The sequence below is a fragment of the Myxine glutinosa genome, chromosome 11 (assembly GCF_964187855.1).
Source record: "Myxine glutinosa chromosome 11, kmMyxGlut1.1, whole genome shotgun sequence".
NCBI classification, from domain to species: Eukaryota; Metazoa; Chordata; class Myxini; order Myxiniformes; family Myxinidae; genus Myxine; species Myxine glutinosa.
The window spans coordinates 14,140,008-14,155,423 of record NC_136271.1 but is presented as its reverse complement, the minus strand read 5'-3'; the positions used below and the strand labels follow the sequence as shown (position 1 = coordinate 14,155,423).

Here is a 15,416-nt window from a genome sequence, read left to right as displayed (position 1 = left end):
AGGGAATCTACCTTATTTGAATTCGGTGCAATGGAGTGTCAATTAATGGAAGACAAAGCCTTAATCTAATACACATAATAAGGAGATAACTACTGAACAGGGAGATCTATGATTTGCTACGTGATTGTATATGGAATAACTACGGGAACGACCTTTGACCTTTATACACCACATGGAGGAAGGAGGGTGATATTACAACAATCAAACACAATTCTCATATCCATAACAGTATATATGTATATATATATATATATATATATATATATTTATATATATATATATATATATATATATATGATATACAGACTTGGCACTTAATATGGAATATTTTTTTTTCTTGACGGGTTTATTTTCTGAACTCAGTATATCAATCTGGTGAGTTTCTTTTACCCTTCGGTGATGTCTTTGTTGAAAGAACCATGTCACTGATTGTCTTTCGCAGCAAGAAATCAATAACAGGATTATATCACAGGTGGCGTGACAAAATGTAAGGACAGGTACATTTGACGATTGGCTTCACAATCGGGTATATAAGGGTTGTTGCGTTCTGTATGAGTGGAAAACAACTGCTGCACGTCTACAAAAGTTATTGCCGCTTTCTCTGGAGATGGTCCGTCAACTTGACAATGTAGTCAGGTTCACTATGTCAATAAATTATATTTCGTTCAAAATCATGGTAGATGAGCAAACCTATACATTTTTGGAAAGGTTATAGCATAAGGAAACTAAAAATCAATGTTTACATTTGGAGAGATACCTGTATGGCGGCCATTTTGGATTTTCAAAATGGCCACTGTAAAATACATATTTTGTTCTATTTCTGCCTCTAATTACCCTAAAAACTTTTAAAAATATACTAAACCTATATTTTCAGGGACAAGGAATCCAATTAAAATATCAAATTAGTGCTATGGGGAATGGTAAGACACGAATCAAAGGTTTTGAATTGCAAAATACTGTCTTTATATTCGCCATAAGTTGCATAATCAAATACATGTTATCATTTTGTACAGGCAGTTAATAACATCAAAATGTGTCACAATAATTCATATCACCAAACATACACGGGCAGTCAGCAAAATCATATATACACATGCAGTCAGTATAACTTCACATCTACACAGGCAGTCAATGACAAAATATACACAGGCAGTCAATGGCATCAAACATACACGATTACAGAATATGCCATTTAGAGTTTGTCATCACTGTCCTGTGTGTCGTATCCGACAATATAATCCGCATCGTTTTCACAGTCCGTTCCACACAAGCAAAGGTCGGTCAAATTGATTGGCAAATCGAATTGGTCGAATGGTCGATCGAATCGAATTCGATGAATCGAATCGAATCGAATCGATCGAATTGGTCGAATGGTCGAATGGTCGATCGAAGCGATTGGTCGAATGGTCGAATGGAATTGGTCGATTGGTCGAATTGGTCGGAATTGGCAAATGTAAACATTGATTTTCAGATTTTCCATGTAATAACGTTTCCAAAAATGTATAGGTTTGCTAATCTACCATGATTTTGAACGAAAAAACACAGTGAACCTGACTAATGCTGTTTGTCATGGAGTGGTGGCTTTACGAAATTCTGGCATGAAACAGCGTGCTATTGCTCGGCAATATGGCATCACTCAAGATCAGGTGTCAAAGATCCTGAAACGAAATGCTCAGAGGGGTGTCCCAACTCCAATACCGAGGCGAGGACGTCCACGCAGAACCACAAGGAGAGATGATCGCCAGCTGCACCGGTTAGTCTGCAATGGCCGTACCAAGTCAGCTAATCGGCTTAGGGCTGAGTGGCAGCAACTGACAAATGTGCCTGTATCCAGAAGGCTAGTCAACCAATGACTGGTTCAAGCAGGCTATCGTGCCAGGCGTCCCCTGAGAAAGCCACGCCTGACCAGACAACACAGCCAGCGCCGATTGCAGTGGGCCAGAGAGCACAGTCAATGGCAGCCAGGACACTGGAATCATGTGACCTTCAGTGACAAGTCTAGATTTCTGGTCTATCGTCAAGATGGCCGCGTCCGAGTGCGCAGACAAGTGCATGAAGCCCACAACGAAGATTGTATAGTGCCAAGAGTCCAAGCTGGAGGTGATGGGGTGACCGTTTGGGCTGCTTTTCATGCAGGGGGCAAAACTGACCTGGTTGTTCTGAATGGAAACCTGAACCAGTTCAAGTACAGGGTCATTCTGGAAGAAACATTGCTTCCATTTGCTCGTGCAGCCTTTCGAGGAAACTTTGTCTTCCAAGATGACAATGCACGGCCTCATCGTGCTCGCATGATCCAACACTTTCTTGCTGACCGTGGTGTAGGGCATATGGAGTGGCCTGCCATGTCCCCGGATATGAATCCGATAGAGAACTTGTGGGCAGAATTAACGCGTCAAATCGACAACTTGGACCAGCAGCCTACCTCTGTGTGTGAATTGCAGCAGACTATTGTCACTGCATGGCAAGCGATTCCTGTCCAAACCTTGGCAAATCTCGTGAACAGCATGCCTCGACGTGTACGTGCTCTCCTGAATGCTCGTTGGGGTTACACGAAGTACTGAACTGTAATTTTACTGTCCGTAATCCCAGTCATAATTTAGCTTTTGTTTTTGTTGAAATTTTTTTGGCTAATGTGCAAAATAAAGAGATACTTCTGGAAAACGTACAGAAGTTTAACACAGTACTGTCCGTGAATTGAGTTGCAATAGCTGCGTGAAATATCAGTTCACATCACTTTCAAGGATCAATTTATTTGCTTTGAAATGTCAAATGTGGTTTTTGTTTCTTTTAAAGGTCACATTAACAAAATCGAGAATAATTTCAACATAATTCCAATGAACTTTTGGTTCAAAGTCATCTTGAAAAGTAAGTTCACCCCCACAAAAAAAATATTCCATATTAAATGCCAAGTCTGTGTATATATATATATAAATAAATATATATATATATATATATATATATATATATATATATATATATATATATATATATATATATATATGGGGTTGCAAAAGTAGGTATACAGTAAGGATTATACCAGTATTACCAGTATTATGATAGTGGTGCTAGGATTCATTTAATACTAGAATTCATTTAATTCATTAAAATCATTATTACCATTTTTTATATTTTTATTTTCGTAATTTTTTCTATAATACATCTATTATTTGCAGGTGAAGTGGAAATTTAACGATGGCTGGTAATTCAACGGACGAGTAGCGCAAATGGATTTTGACACCCCTATGGACTTCTTTTTCTGGGGATGTGTAAAAGACAGGGTTTTCGCACGCAAGCCACGTTCTGTTGATGCCATGATTCAGTTCATACGGGAGGCTTGCCAGGAAATTGATGCTGATAAAGACCTTTGTGCCAGAGTGTGCATGGGTGTCCACACTCGACTAGTGGAGTGTGTGAATGCCGGGGGCAAACAGTTTGAACATTTAAGGGATTAATATGTTTATTATTGATATGTTTATTATTGATATGTTATTATTGATATGCTTGTATAATCAATAAAATACGTTTTGTGCGCACGTTTTGTTTTTCATTACTGTATACCTACTTTTGCAGCCCCCTGTATATATATATATACATATATATATACATATATATATATATATATATATATATATATATATATATATATATATATATATATATATATATATATATATATATATATATATATATATATGTATATATATATATTATATATATATATATATTGTTACGGATTCGTCACTTCCGCCGTTGTGGTTTTCATCCACTTGAAACACTTCTGGTTATTTGTATTATTATGTTTAAGTGAAATGGCCATTAGTATTATCAAAATGTAAAAGGATTAATTTTAAATGAAACGGGAAACCGGATCGGGAACCGGAAGAAGAGGAAGAAGGCGAGGGCGTGGCGAGTGAAGTCGGACAAGAAGCGAGTAGCTTCCAGCTCCATAGCGAGCGTTGTCGAACAAAAGTCGCGGGTGAACTTTGAGTTTCCTTGAAAGGAGTTCTGGCGATAGGTGTTATCGCTGGGGGATTGAAAAACCTGCATGGTCAGGTTTGGGGGTTGCGATTCTGAAGAATCATCGCCGGGTCGTGTTGACTCAAGTAAGAGCCGTCGGCCATTTTGACACTCGTGCTTTGTTCATCAAAAGGTCTTGGCTACATGTCAGTTTTTTCACCATCCTGTCGTCTGTCGGGGATGTGTGTGTGCAACGCTGAGTTTGGAGATTGAGTTGCGGTTTGCCTACTGAACAGTGAATGTTCATACCTGGAGGGCGCCTTTGGGATTTCCCATTCCGTCGCGAGTTTGCCTTTGGTTTTGGACCACGTGACTTTTGCGTCGCTTCGACCGCGTACGCCTGAGAGCTGCTTCGGCGGTGCGACTGCCCTTGCCATCCGCACGGGATTCTGGTCTCGATTGGACATTGTTCTAGCGATCGCTGGAGCGAGTCAACTTCGTCTTGAGGACGGAAATATAGAGACATTGGGGAAGGTTTTTCCACTCACTGGGAACACCGTGAGTTATCCTATGCTAGTTGATGGTACCATCATAAGATGCATTGAGTGTACTTTTGATTGCTATTTGTTGTACCGTTATTCTTGTGTGATTTTTAATACAATATTTGTTTGTTGATAATCATTGGTGTGGTTTCACTATTGATTTCTGACACAGAATAACATATTTTTCTGCCGTGGCTCCTCTCGGGGCTCGGAGGTACATCATGACCAGGGGGTCGGGGAGGAACACGTAACAGAAATTGGGGGCTTGTCCAATTGACTCGTGAGCTCGAAATTGGGTCTTCGTCCGGGATAAAATTCCCTAATAACATCCGTTCGGGATTGACCCAGATTGAAATTGGGGGCTCGTACTGTGGAGAAATTGGGGGCTCGGCTTTGCTGATTAAATTCCCTAAATCTCGTACTGTGGATTAAATTCCCTAAATTTCGTCCGGGAAAGAATTCCCTAACATTCCCAGAATTCCCAAATTTGGAATGTTTTCCAACATTCCCAAATTTTTCAAAAGAAAATTACAACTTTCTTGTGTGAAGGTTAACAGGTGTTAACTGATAGTCACCATGGTGTTTGACACAGGAAAGTTTGCGGCGTCCCCTAGTGAGGCACATTTCCAAGCATTAAAAAAATCGGAAATCTTGATATTGGCCAGACATTTTAACTTGGAGGTCCGAACTAATATGAAGAAAGTGGAGATGCAGACATTGGTGATAGAATCTTTGGTGGGACAAGGAACATGGAAAGAGGTAGCCTTGGATTGGTTACCCGAGGAACAAGAAAATGTTGAGCTCCGGAAAATGGAGATGCAATTGCAGAGCCAGGAAAGGGTAAAAGCACAGGAAAGAGAACTCGAGGAAAGAAGAGCAGCACAGGAAAGGGAACTCGAAGAAATAAGAATAAAACAGGAACGAGAACTCGAGGAAAAAAGAGCAGAACAGGAACGAGAACTCGAAGAGAGAAGAGAAAAGGAAAGAGCAGAGGAAAGGAGAGCTGCAAGGGAACTCGAAGAGAGAATAGAAAAGGGAAAAGCAGAGGAGAGAAAAGCCGAAAGGGAGTTAAGGGAACGTGACAATCGTGACATGGAGCTTCAGAAGGAAATTAAATGCAAAGAGCTGGAGTTAATGAGAGAACGGGAAGAGGTACCATCCATGCCGGCTAGTTCGACAACTAGTCAGAACACCTGGGATGTTGGTAGACATGTGAGGTTGGTTCCACTCTTCAATGAAAAGGAGGTAGCCAAGTTTTTTTTTACACTTTGAGAAAGTGGCTCGAATGCTAAAATGGCCTGAGGAGTCCTGGACCATGTTAGTGCAAAGTGTTCTGGTGGGTAAAGCTCAAGATATTTATTCAGCTTTACCGATTGAACAATGTGCAGATTAAGAGATAGTGAAGAAAACCATTCTCAAAGCCTATGAATTGGTCCCTGAAGCTTACCGGCAAAAATTCCGGAATGCCAGGAAGAGGGAGAGTGAGACCCATGTGGAGTTTGCCAGAATGAAAAAAACCATGTTTGATCGGTGGTGTGATTCAAAAGGGGTTGGGAAAGACTTCGAACTATTGCGACAATTGATCCTGGTGGAGGAATTCCAACAGTGTGTCCACGAGGACATTAAAGTACATCTGGAGGAAAGGAAAGTACCAAAGTTGTATGAGGCAGTAACCATGGCAGATGACTATGCCTTAACACACAGGATGGGGTTCCACAAAGCTAACTTCTCGCCTAGCACTAGCCAGGGGAACTATGGTACATCCGGTGCAATGAATGAATGAATGAATGATCGTTTTAAGGCCATTTTTCCCTGACAGAGCAGGGGTTAGCCTTGCGGGCCCCATGACAATCATGGTTCCCTGTTTGAGGCAATGTTTTTTTTTTATGGCCAGATGCCCTTCCTGACGCCAACCCTTAATCGCCTCTTACGATGCGCAGGGATACGGTGTACCTATTCTAAATCGGGGTTCACACCGGGTGTGAAGAACGAAAATTCATGGGGGCGGCCTCGAGATGACTATGAGGACAACTCTGATACCACAACTTTTAGAAATCAGAAGACTACAGTTCCAAGACAGACCTATCTTCCGGGGGGCTCGAGGCAGACCACGAGGTTCTCCTCCGGGCCTACTTGCGCTTTTTGCAAGAAACCTGGACACGTGATGTCCCAATGTTATGCTATGGAAAGGGAAAATCAGGAGCGGAGTCAGAATAGTACAACTCCGAATGCAATGGCAAATGTGAGAAATCGCCCTCAAAAGGGTTACCAACCATTTATTTCAGAGGGGTTTGTGTCACTGGATGGAGACTCGACTAACCAGAAACCGGTTAGGGTATTGAGGGACACAGGAGCACATCAATCTTTGATGCTTGAAGGTATTTTGCCATTGTCAGAGAAGACGGCAACTGGTGTTAGTGTTCGTTTACAGGGGGTTGGTGGCTGTGTTAAAGCTCCACTTCATGTCATCCATTTAGAGTCTGATTTGGTGTCAGGACCGGTCACCGTAGGCTTACAAGCCAATCTTCCTGTAGAGGGAGCATCTTTTGTTATCGGGAATGATTTGGCCGGTGGTCAAGTTTCTGGTAACCCGATGTTTGTTAAAAAGCCTAGTATGGAAAGTAACACGACACAAGTCAGGGATGGAGGCAATGTTGGCAAGATTTTTGTAGGTGGACTGAACTTCAAAACAAGGAAAGACGTTCTGGCCTCGGTCATCAGGAAATATGGCCCGCTTTTGGAAGTGCTGCTGATAAAAGACAGGGAGACACAAAAGTCAAGAGCGTTTGGCTTTGTCACGTTTGAAAACACAAAGGACGCCAGAGATGCAGAAAAGGATCTGAATAGCAATGAGTTGGAGGGTCGGACCATAACAGTAGAGAAGGCATTTCATAGGTGTCGAGGGGGCTACAGAGGAGGACAATGTGGAGGTAGTTTTGGTGGTGGCCGCAATCGATATTACTATGGAGGCTCCCAGAGTTACGGCAGCTCCCGAAGGAATGATTATCAGGGTAGTGGCCAAGAAGGAGACTGCTATTCACGAGACTACAGCGACAAGCGGTCCAACCGTGATTATTATGAAAGTTAGGAAGAGTTGAAGCACTGAATGCTGCGGAGCAGCCGAACCAAGATTCCTACACGGACTAACCGTGAACACGATTTGAAACGTTCCTAAAGGCGTCCATGTAGTGAACTTTCCGACACGGATTAACCGTGAACTCCATGTTCCTAAAGGCGTCCATGTAGTGAATACTTCCAGGCCTCACCACCCAACCACCATGAAACCTGGTTCTCAGCTCGGCCTCCCGGAAAAAGTGCTATCGATTTGCTTGATTTTGGATTTTTGATCAACCTCTTAACCTTCATTCAACCGAATCTAAAAATAAAAATCAGAGGTTGATGAGATGGAGTTTGGCTTTGCCAGAGTTCAACGGGGAAATTGAACATGTAAGGGCAGGGACAGTGTCGTTGCTGATGCTTTGTCCAGAGGGAATTACTTTGGAAATCTCTGTGGGTTGTTCGAAGTTGTTGCTTTATTTTTGGGGAATACTGAGTATTGCTTCTCACGGGAATTGATGATTTGGGTTGTGAGTGTACTTTTGTTTGTTTAGACAGTTTGCCTGCAAAGAAAGTTCTTGCTGTGTTCAAACTTTCTTTCTTGAGGGGGGGAAGTGTTACGGATTCGTCACTTCCGCTGTTGTGGTTTTCATCCACTTGAAACACTTCTGGTTCTATGTATATTATTATCATTGTTTAAGTGAAATGGCCATTAGTATTATCAAAATGTAAAAGGGTTAACTTTAAATGAAACAGGAAACCGGATCGGGAACCGCAAGAAGAGGAAGAAGGCGAGGGCGTGGTGAGTGAAGTCGGACAAGAAGCGAGTAGCTTCCAGCTCTGTAGTGAGTGTTGTCGAACGAAAGTCGCGGGTGAACTTTGAGTTTCCTTGAAAGGAGTTCTGGCGATAGGTGTTATCGCTGGGGTATTGAAAAACCTGCGTAGACAGGTTTGGGCGTTGCGATTCTGAAGAATCATCGCCGGGTTGTGTCGACTCAAGTAAGAGCCGTCGGCCATTTTGACACTCGCGCTTTGTTCATCAAAAGGTCTTGGCTACGCGTCAGTTTTTTCACCATCCTGTCGTCTGTCGGGGCTGTGTGTGCGCAACGCTGAGTTTGGAGATTGAGTTGCGGTTTGCCTACTGAACAGTGAATGTTCATACCTGGAGGGCGCCTTTGGGATTTCCCATTCCGCTGCGAGTTTGCCTTTGGTTTTGGACCACGTGACTTTTGCGTCGCTTCGGCCGCGTACGCCTGAGAGCTGCTTCGGCGGTGCGACTGCCCTTGCCATCCGCACGGGATTCTGGTCTCGATTGGACATTGTTCTAGCGATCGCTGGAGCGAGTCAACTTCGTCTTGAGGACGGGAATATAGAGACATTGGGGAAGGTTTTTCCACTCACTGGGAACACCGTGAGTTATCCTATGCTAGTTGATGGTACCATCACAAGATGTATTGAGTGTACTTTTGATTGCTATTTGTTGTACCGTTATTCTTGTGTGATTTTTAATACAATATTTGTTTGTTGATAAATCATTGGTGTGGTTTTACTGTTGATTTCTGACACAGAATAACATATTTTTCTGCCGTGGCTCCTCTCGGGGCTTGGATGTACATCGTGACCAGGGGGTCGGGGAGGAACACGTAACTATATATATATATACTTATATATATATATATATTGTCGCGATCCCGCCTGGTAAATGTTCCCAGCACGGAATACGGACGTGAATGTCCGGGCTTCAAGTAATCCACGGAGTGGACAAAAGAGACGTAATCAACACAATTGTGTTTTAATCGGCCTTCTAGGGGTAAGGCACGATGCTTTATTGGCTCGATCACAAAAACCATGAAAGGTAACAAATGGAATAGGCTGCACAAGCCTGCAGGAACGGTCGGCCACAGACGCTCCCACGAGACGCAGGTAAGATCCTCGCGGCTCCAATCGACGAGCTCCGGGACTCCAAGGATACCAGGATGGAATACCACACAAGGCCGCCAGGAACGGTCGGCCAGGAGCTCCAACACGAAGCAGGCAAGATAGGACTCACAGTTCCAATCTACGATCTCCGGGAATCACTCGTTCTCTTCCGGAATCACTCACTCGTACAATCCATAACTATAAACAATCAGCACAACTCGCTGTCGTGAGGCGTAACGAAAGTTCCCTCGCCTCGAGGCCTCGAACCTCCGAGCTGCGCCCGTATCATGAGATGGCGGCCGCGCTCTCTGACCCTCCACCAATCACGTCCCGACTCGCCTCCCAATCGCGTGAGGCTCCAAGGAGGTTACGTCAGTGGTGGGCGGGGCACTCATTTGGGTGAGAACAAAGGTGGTTTCACCGGGGGTTTCTCACAATATATATACAGTATATATATATATATATATATATATATATATATATATATATATATATATATATATATTCACGTATATATATAATATATATATGTATATACTCGTATATACTCGTATATATGTGCATGTGTGAATATATATGTGTGCATGCATGTCTGGAAGGGCCAGACTTTAGGATGAATTTTGCTAAAATAATAGCAATTAAAATAAACAAGAAGCAGGCATACATAAATGGGATGAAATAAGTTGGTCACGTGAAAAAGTAAGGACACCCCATGTAAAGTTTTGACTTTTTCAACATATTTCAACATACAGCTATTTGATCTTCATTTCAACAATATTGATAGATAAAGGTGATATAATATAACAAATATCAAGAAACATTTACATTTTGTAGTCCATTGTATAATTTAAATAAACATAAATGCACATTTCGCATGTGGAAAAAGTAAGTACACCCCTACATTTATCACTACTTCAAATACCTAAAATTAGAATCAGGTGCACCAGCTCAGGTGCAAATGATTAGAACATCGTGAGAGAGGATCTTGGAGGAACCTGTCTTATTTAAACCTCAGACTTTTAGTTTGGTTTGCTCTTTGTTGTTGAAGTGTGCGGCATCACCATGCCTAGATCAAAAGAGCTCTCTGAGGCCTTCAGAAAGAAGGTTATAGATGCCTACGAGTCTGGGAAGGGATTTAAAAAGATCTCCAAACAATTTGACATCAATCATTCGACCGTCCGAAAGATCATCTACAAGAGGAGAAGATTCCAAACAACTGCCAACTTGTTCAGGCCAGGCGCCCCAGCAAGTTCAGCCCGAGAGCAGACCGCAAGATGCTGAAAGAAGTCTCTAAAAACCCCAGTATGTCATCAAGGGACCTACAGGTAGCAACCTGTAGCTCTTGCCACTGTTGATGTCAAAGTGCATGAGTCTACCATTAGAAAGAGGCTGCACAAAGTTGATCTACATGGGAGGTGTGCCAGGAGGAAACCTTTGCTGTCCAGAAAGAACATCAGGGCCTGACTAAAGTTTGCCAATGAACACCTTGGCAAAGACCAGAAATTCTGGAACAATATGCTCTGAACAGATGAGTCAAAGGTAGAGCTAATTGGCCACAGTACCAGAAGACATGTTTGGCGAAAACCAAAGACAGCATTTGACCACAAGAACCTGATACCAACTGTAAAGCATGGTGGTGGAAATATTATGGTTTGGGGCAGCTTTGCTGCATCAGGGCCTGGGCAGCTCACCATCATAGAATCCACTATGAATTCTTCATTGTACCAGAGGGTGTTTGAGGATAATGTGAGGCCATCTGTCGGAAAGTTGAAGCTCAACCGAAGGGGTACCTTGCATCATGATAATTACCCTAAACATACCAGTAAATCCACCAAGGAATGGCTGAAAACAAAGAAATGGAGGGTTCTGGAATGGCCAAGTCAAAGCCCGGATCTAAATCCCATCGAGATGTGGGGGGATTTGAAACGAGCTGTGCATGCAAGAAACCCCTCAAACATCGCACAGCTGAAAGAATTCTGCATGGAGGAGTGGGCAAAATTTTCTCCCAGTCGATGTCAGAGACAGGTAGACAGTTATAAGAAATGCCTACTTGAGGTTGTTTCTGCCAAAGTGGGAAATACCACCTATTAGAGCCAAGGGTGTACTTACTTTTTCCAATGCGAAATTTGCATTTATGTTTATTTAAATTATACAATGGACTACAAAATGTAAATGATTCATGATATTTGTTATATTATATCACCTTTATCTATCAATATTGTTGAAATGAAGATCAAATAGCTGAATGTTTAAATATGTTGAAAAAGTCAAAACTTTACATGGGGTGTACTTAATTTTTCACGTGACTGTATTTGTTATTATCTTGTCAAAATTCCCTCAACAAGCTTTGTCTTATTGAGAGTTCACTACCTCTAGACGCACACTCAAATGTTTCCAGCATGTTATCCCCATAACTGTGCTGAACCCTGCCAAGTATCCCACTCTGCAAAGCAGCAGATAAAAAGAGCTGTGATGATTAAGGAGGTGGTGGAGATGAGACGAGGAAGGGGGTTGGGGTTGAAGTTAAATATGACAAAACTATTTCCCACCATCCAAAGTAGGATTAGGTTTAGCACAGTTCAGTACGGCCCAGCACGGCTCAGCACTGCTCACTTTGTGGTGTGAAACCATTTTGAACGTTCTACACCACTTGCACATCATCCCGAGTCTCTTCTCTCCAAAGCATTGATCATACCAAACATTAATATTGTTACTTGCAAAATCGAAGATTTTTCAAGTATATTGGTCGGTTGCGTTTGTTATTGTCTGTTTGTTTGTCACCGGATATTCACGAAACTTCACCTAGTTGTGGAGGTCGTCACAATTATTGTGACGTCACAATTAGCTCTTTCACGAGCCTCGATTCAGTATACAAAAAATAAAAAATAAATAAAAAATTGAGAAGCCTATTGATTTTGAGGTCAAAGGTCATCTGGAGGTCAAATTTCAAAAAATAATTTTTCATCTGAAAAATCATCACTTTTCATCCTATTGGCCCGAGCTTTGAACAAGATCATCAATTTTGATCTTGATGAAATGAATAATAAGCTGAATCGATTGCAACCTTTTTTCAGGGGGTGGGGGTGGGAGGTGGATTTTGCAAGTGTCGTGCTCTACATGACGTCTTCTTGTTTTGTTATTTCTTGCGAAGACCTTCAATCAGTGTGTGCGTCAAAAAGAAAAGTTTTACTTAAAATGTTTCATGCAGCCACAGAGAACAGAAATTTTCAGTTTCTGAAGTTTCTGAATGAAACCCCACATAGAGGATATTTCAGGATGTACTGATGGATAGTCTTCAAGGATCTAAATATGTTTGGGCATAAAATCGGTGGAACAAACATGAACAGTCTTTAGGGGAAGGGGTCTCTGTAGATCCCATGTATCTTCACATACATGTTGTTGTTTGTGCAGACCTTCCTGCTACCCCTATATTTAGCTCGAGTTTATCCACTTTGATCCCCATACTTTGTATGTTCCCACGCACAACCACTTTGTATGTGTCTGCCTCGCAGGTGAATTTCTCAGAAGGTCGTCCAGGGTCCAACTCTACAGGCAGTGAGATCACATCTCTGTCCCAACTCCCAGACACACCCACTAGCATCGGTTCGAGTCCAATCGAGGCCTGACAACCAATGGGTGTGAATAATATGGAAGAAGATTGGTGGTTTTGAAGAGGCTTGTAGGAAGTGCAAGGGTGAGGTGGATGAGAAGCCCTCGAGATGTGACCAAGGCAATAATGCAAGCCAGGCTGGCTAGGCCTTCCTCCTGCCATGACCGGAGATGAACTTTAATTATGTGGAGAACAATTCTATACAACTTCATTCTGCTCATCATTTTACCCACTCTGCCAACTGCACATGGGAGAGTGTGCGGACATTGCAAGTTGAACATTTACCTTTACAAATGGCACATGTCCTTTATATATTTGTGTACATATGCAACTTGCTTCGAGCTCGTGTTTGTATAGTCGGTGCGTACAAGGGGAGGGGTGGGTGACGATCATGACGTGTGGCACGGATTGTATTCTGTATATATGATGAAACGTTCGGAGCCCACCCTCGCCCCTTCTACTCCCATCGCCCTCCTTCATCTGGCTTTGCGTGGCTTGTTATAACTTAATCCTGTACATTTGTTAGCACGTACAACTCAATCCCAACGTGTACATTTATTAAATTATTCTGAGCCTCTTCCCTTATTCCCCCCTCAGCATGCGTCCTCTCTGCGTTAATTTATTTATTCATTCATTTCGGGCCCAGTGGAGCCCCTACCCCGTCTGTGCACGCGCTTGCCTCCAATTTACCCCATCGCAGGGTAGCGGGAGGTGTGGAAGGGGCTCATGTCTCACCGTCTTGTTTACACGCATTACGAATGTCCTATATCTCATGGTATGTATAGAGTATTTATATATACCGAGTGGCGCTGACTAAAGCTCTGCCGTTCGTGGTTCATTTGTACCGAATGAAATAAAACAAACGGAAAGTGATGCACAGGGTTGTTTGTGGATATTATCAAGGAAAAAATTGCAAGACAAAAGTTTGGAAAAGGGTATCACGAGTGGGAAATCAAGGGACTTTGATAAATAACAAGAACACATCCTCAGTGAGGACACAACCCCCAGCTGCACTTTAAAAATGAGATGTGTAGATTTTACATTTAAATAACTAAATAAATAATTGCTGTAGAAAGGTAGAAGGGATATAAATAAATAAATGATTCAAAGTTGCGTGTTGGTAGTGGAGATGATAAAGTATCAACACTATAATATTCTGCAAAGGTGAATCTGTCTGTCCGTCTGAGTGTGGCCTCCCCAGTTAAGGGAGGGGCTTCAAAAACCCATTTCCACCATTTTGTTTTCGTCGCATATCTCTGATGTCCATTTTATGACTGAATCAACATGTTGTGGCGGACACAAAAGCCCACTGGCGTGGTGACATCATTCCACGCACCAAGTGGGCGGTGGCCACGCCCGAGGGGTAGGCGTGGCCTCAGGATATACACCGGGCGACCAGCCCGGAAGAGTTCAGTGTTACAGTGTAGTCTTACAATAAAGACGTTCATATGTTACCGCTTGTCCGCTTCCTCCTTGCTCACAAGCAGCGCGCGTAACGCCGCGCTTTACTGGTGACCCTCGACGTTGGATCTGCCGTAGCGATCCTTCCGAACACAACGACAAGTCAATGGCGATTAAACTTCCCGAATTTTGGGAGGCCCAGGCCGAGGTCTGGTTCGTTCAAGCCGAAGCCCAATTTCAGCTTCGGCGCCTCACCAACGACGACCTGCGCTACTGCCATGTCGTCGCCTCCCTCGGGCCCGGCACGGCCGCTCGAGTTGTGTCCGTCCTTCGCCACCCACCGGACGGCCACAAGTACGAGGCACTCAAGCGGCTACTCCTAGCCACGTTCAGCCTCACGGACGACGCGCGGGCCGACCGCCTCCTGGATCTCCCCGAGCTCGGTGAGACGTGCCCGTCGGTCCGAATGGACCATATGCTGTCACTGTTGGGCGACGAAGCCCCCGGTTCGCTATTCCGGGCGCTTTTCCGTCGCCAACTTCCAGCGCAGGTTCGCCTCGCGTTGGCCGGGACCGGGCTAACGGAACCCCGAGCATTGGCGGCCGAGGCGGACAAGTACTTCGCCGCTTCGGACACGCGGGCGAGCGTTGGCGTGGCCGTCACGGCCTTCGACGCTGCTGTTCCACAGCATCATCTTCTACAGCACGCTGAGTTTCAGCAGCATGCTGATACGCACCTCGTGAACGCCGCCACGCCCCGCCCACCGCCGCGGCGAAAACCGCCACCGCGGGGAAACCCGTCGACTCCACCGGCCTGGCGGAGCCAGCCGCGCTCCTCCAGCTCCACCACCTGGTGCTGGTTCCACGCCAAGTTCGGCCACGAAGCTCGGCGGTGTCATCCGCCGTGCTCCTTCAACGGGTCGGGAAACG

The 15,416-nt window shown here is 43.8% G+C and overlaps 1 protein-coding gene across 2 annotated transcripts in view; it reads left to right on the top strand.

Annotated features, from left to right (window-relative positions):
- The window catches only part of ISL1 (ISL LIM homeobox 1), a 73,753-nt gene extending 59,790 nt beyond the window's left edge, over window positions 1-13,963 (top strand). The window contains exon 6 of one of the 2 annotated variants that reach the window (XM_068130191.2): window positions 12,989-13,963. In XM_068130191.2, the coding sequence (XP_067986292.1) occupies window positions 12,989-13,102 (114 nt within the window). In that variant the 3' untranslated portion in view covers window positions 13,103-13,963. The remainder of the gene's footprint in view (window positions 1-12,988) is intronic. The other variant, XM_068130190.2, reaches the window with a different exon arrangement.
- Window positions 13,964-15,416: the final 1,453 nt, after the last annotated feature.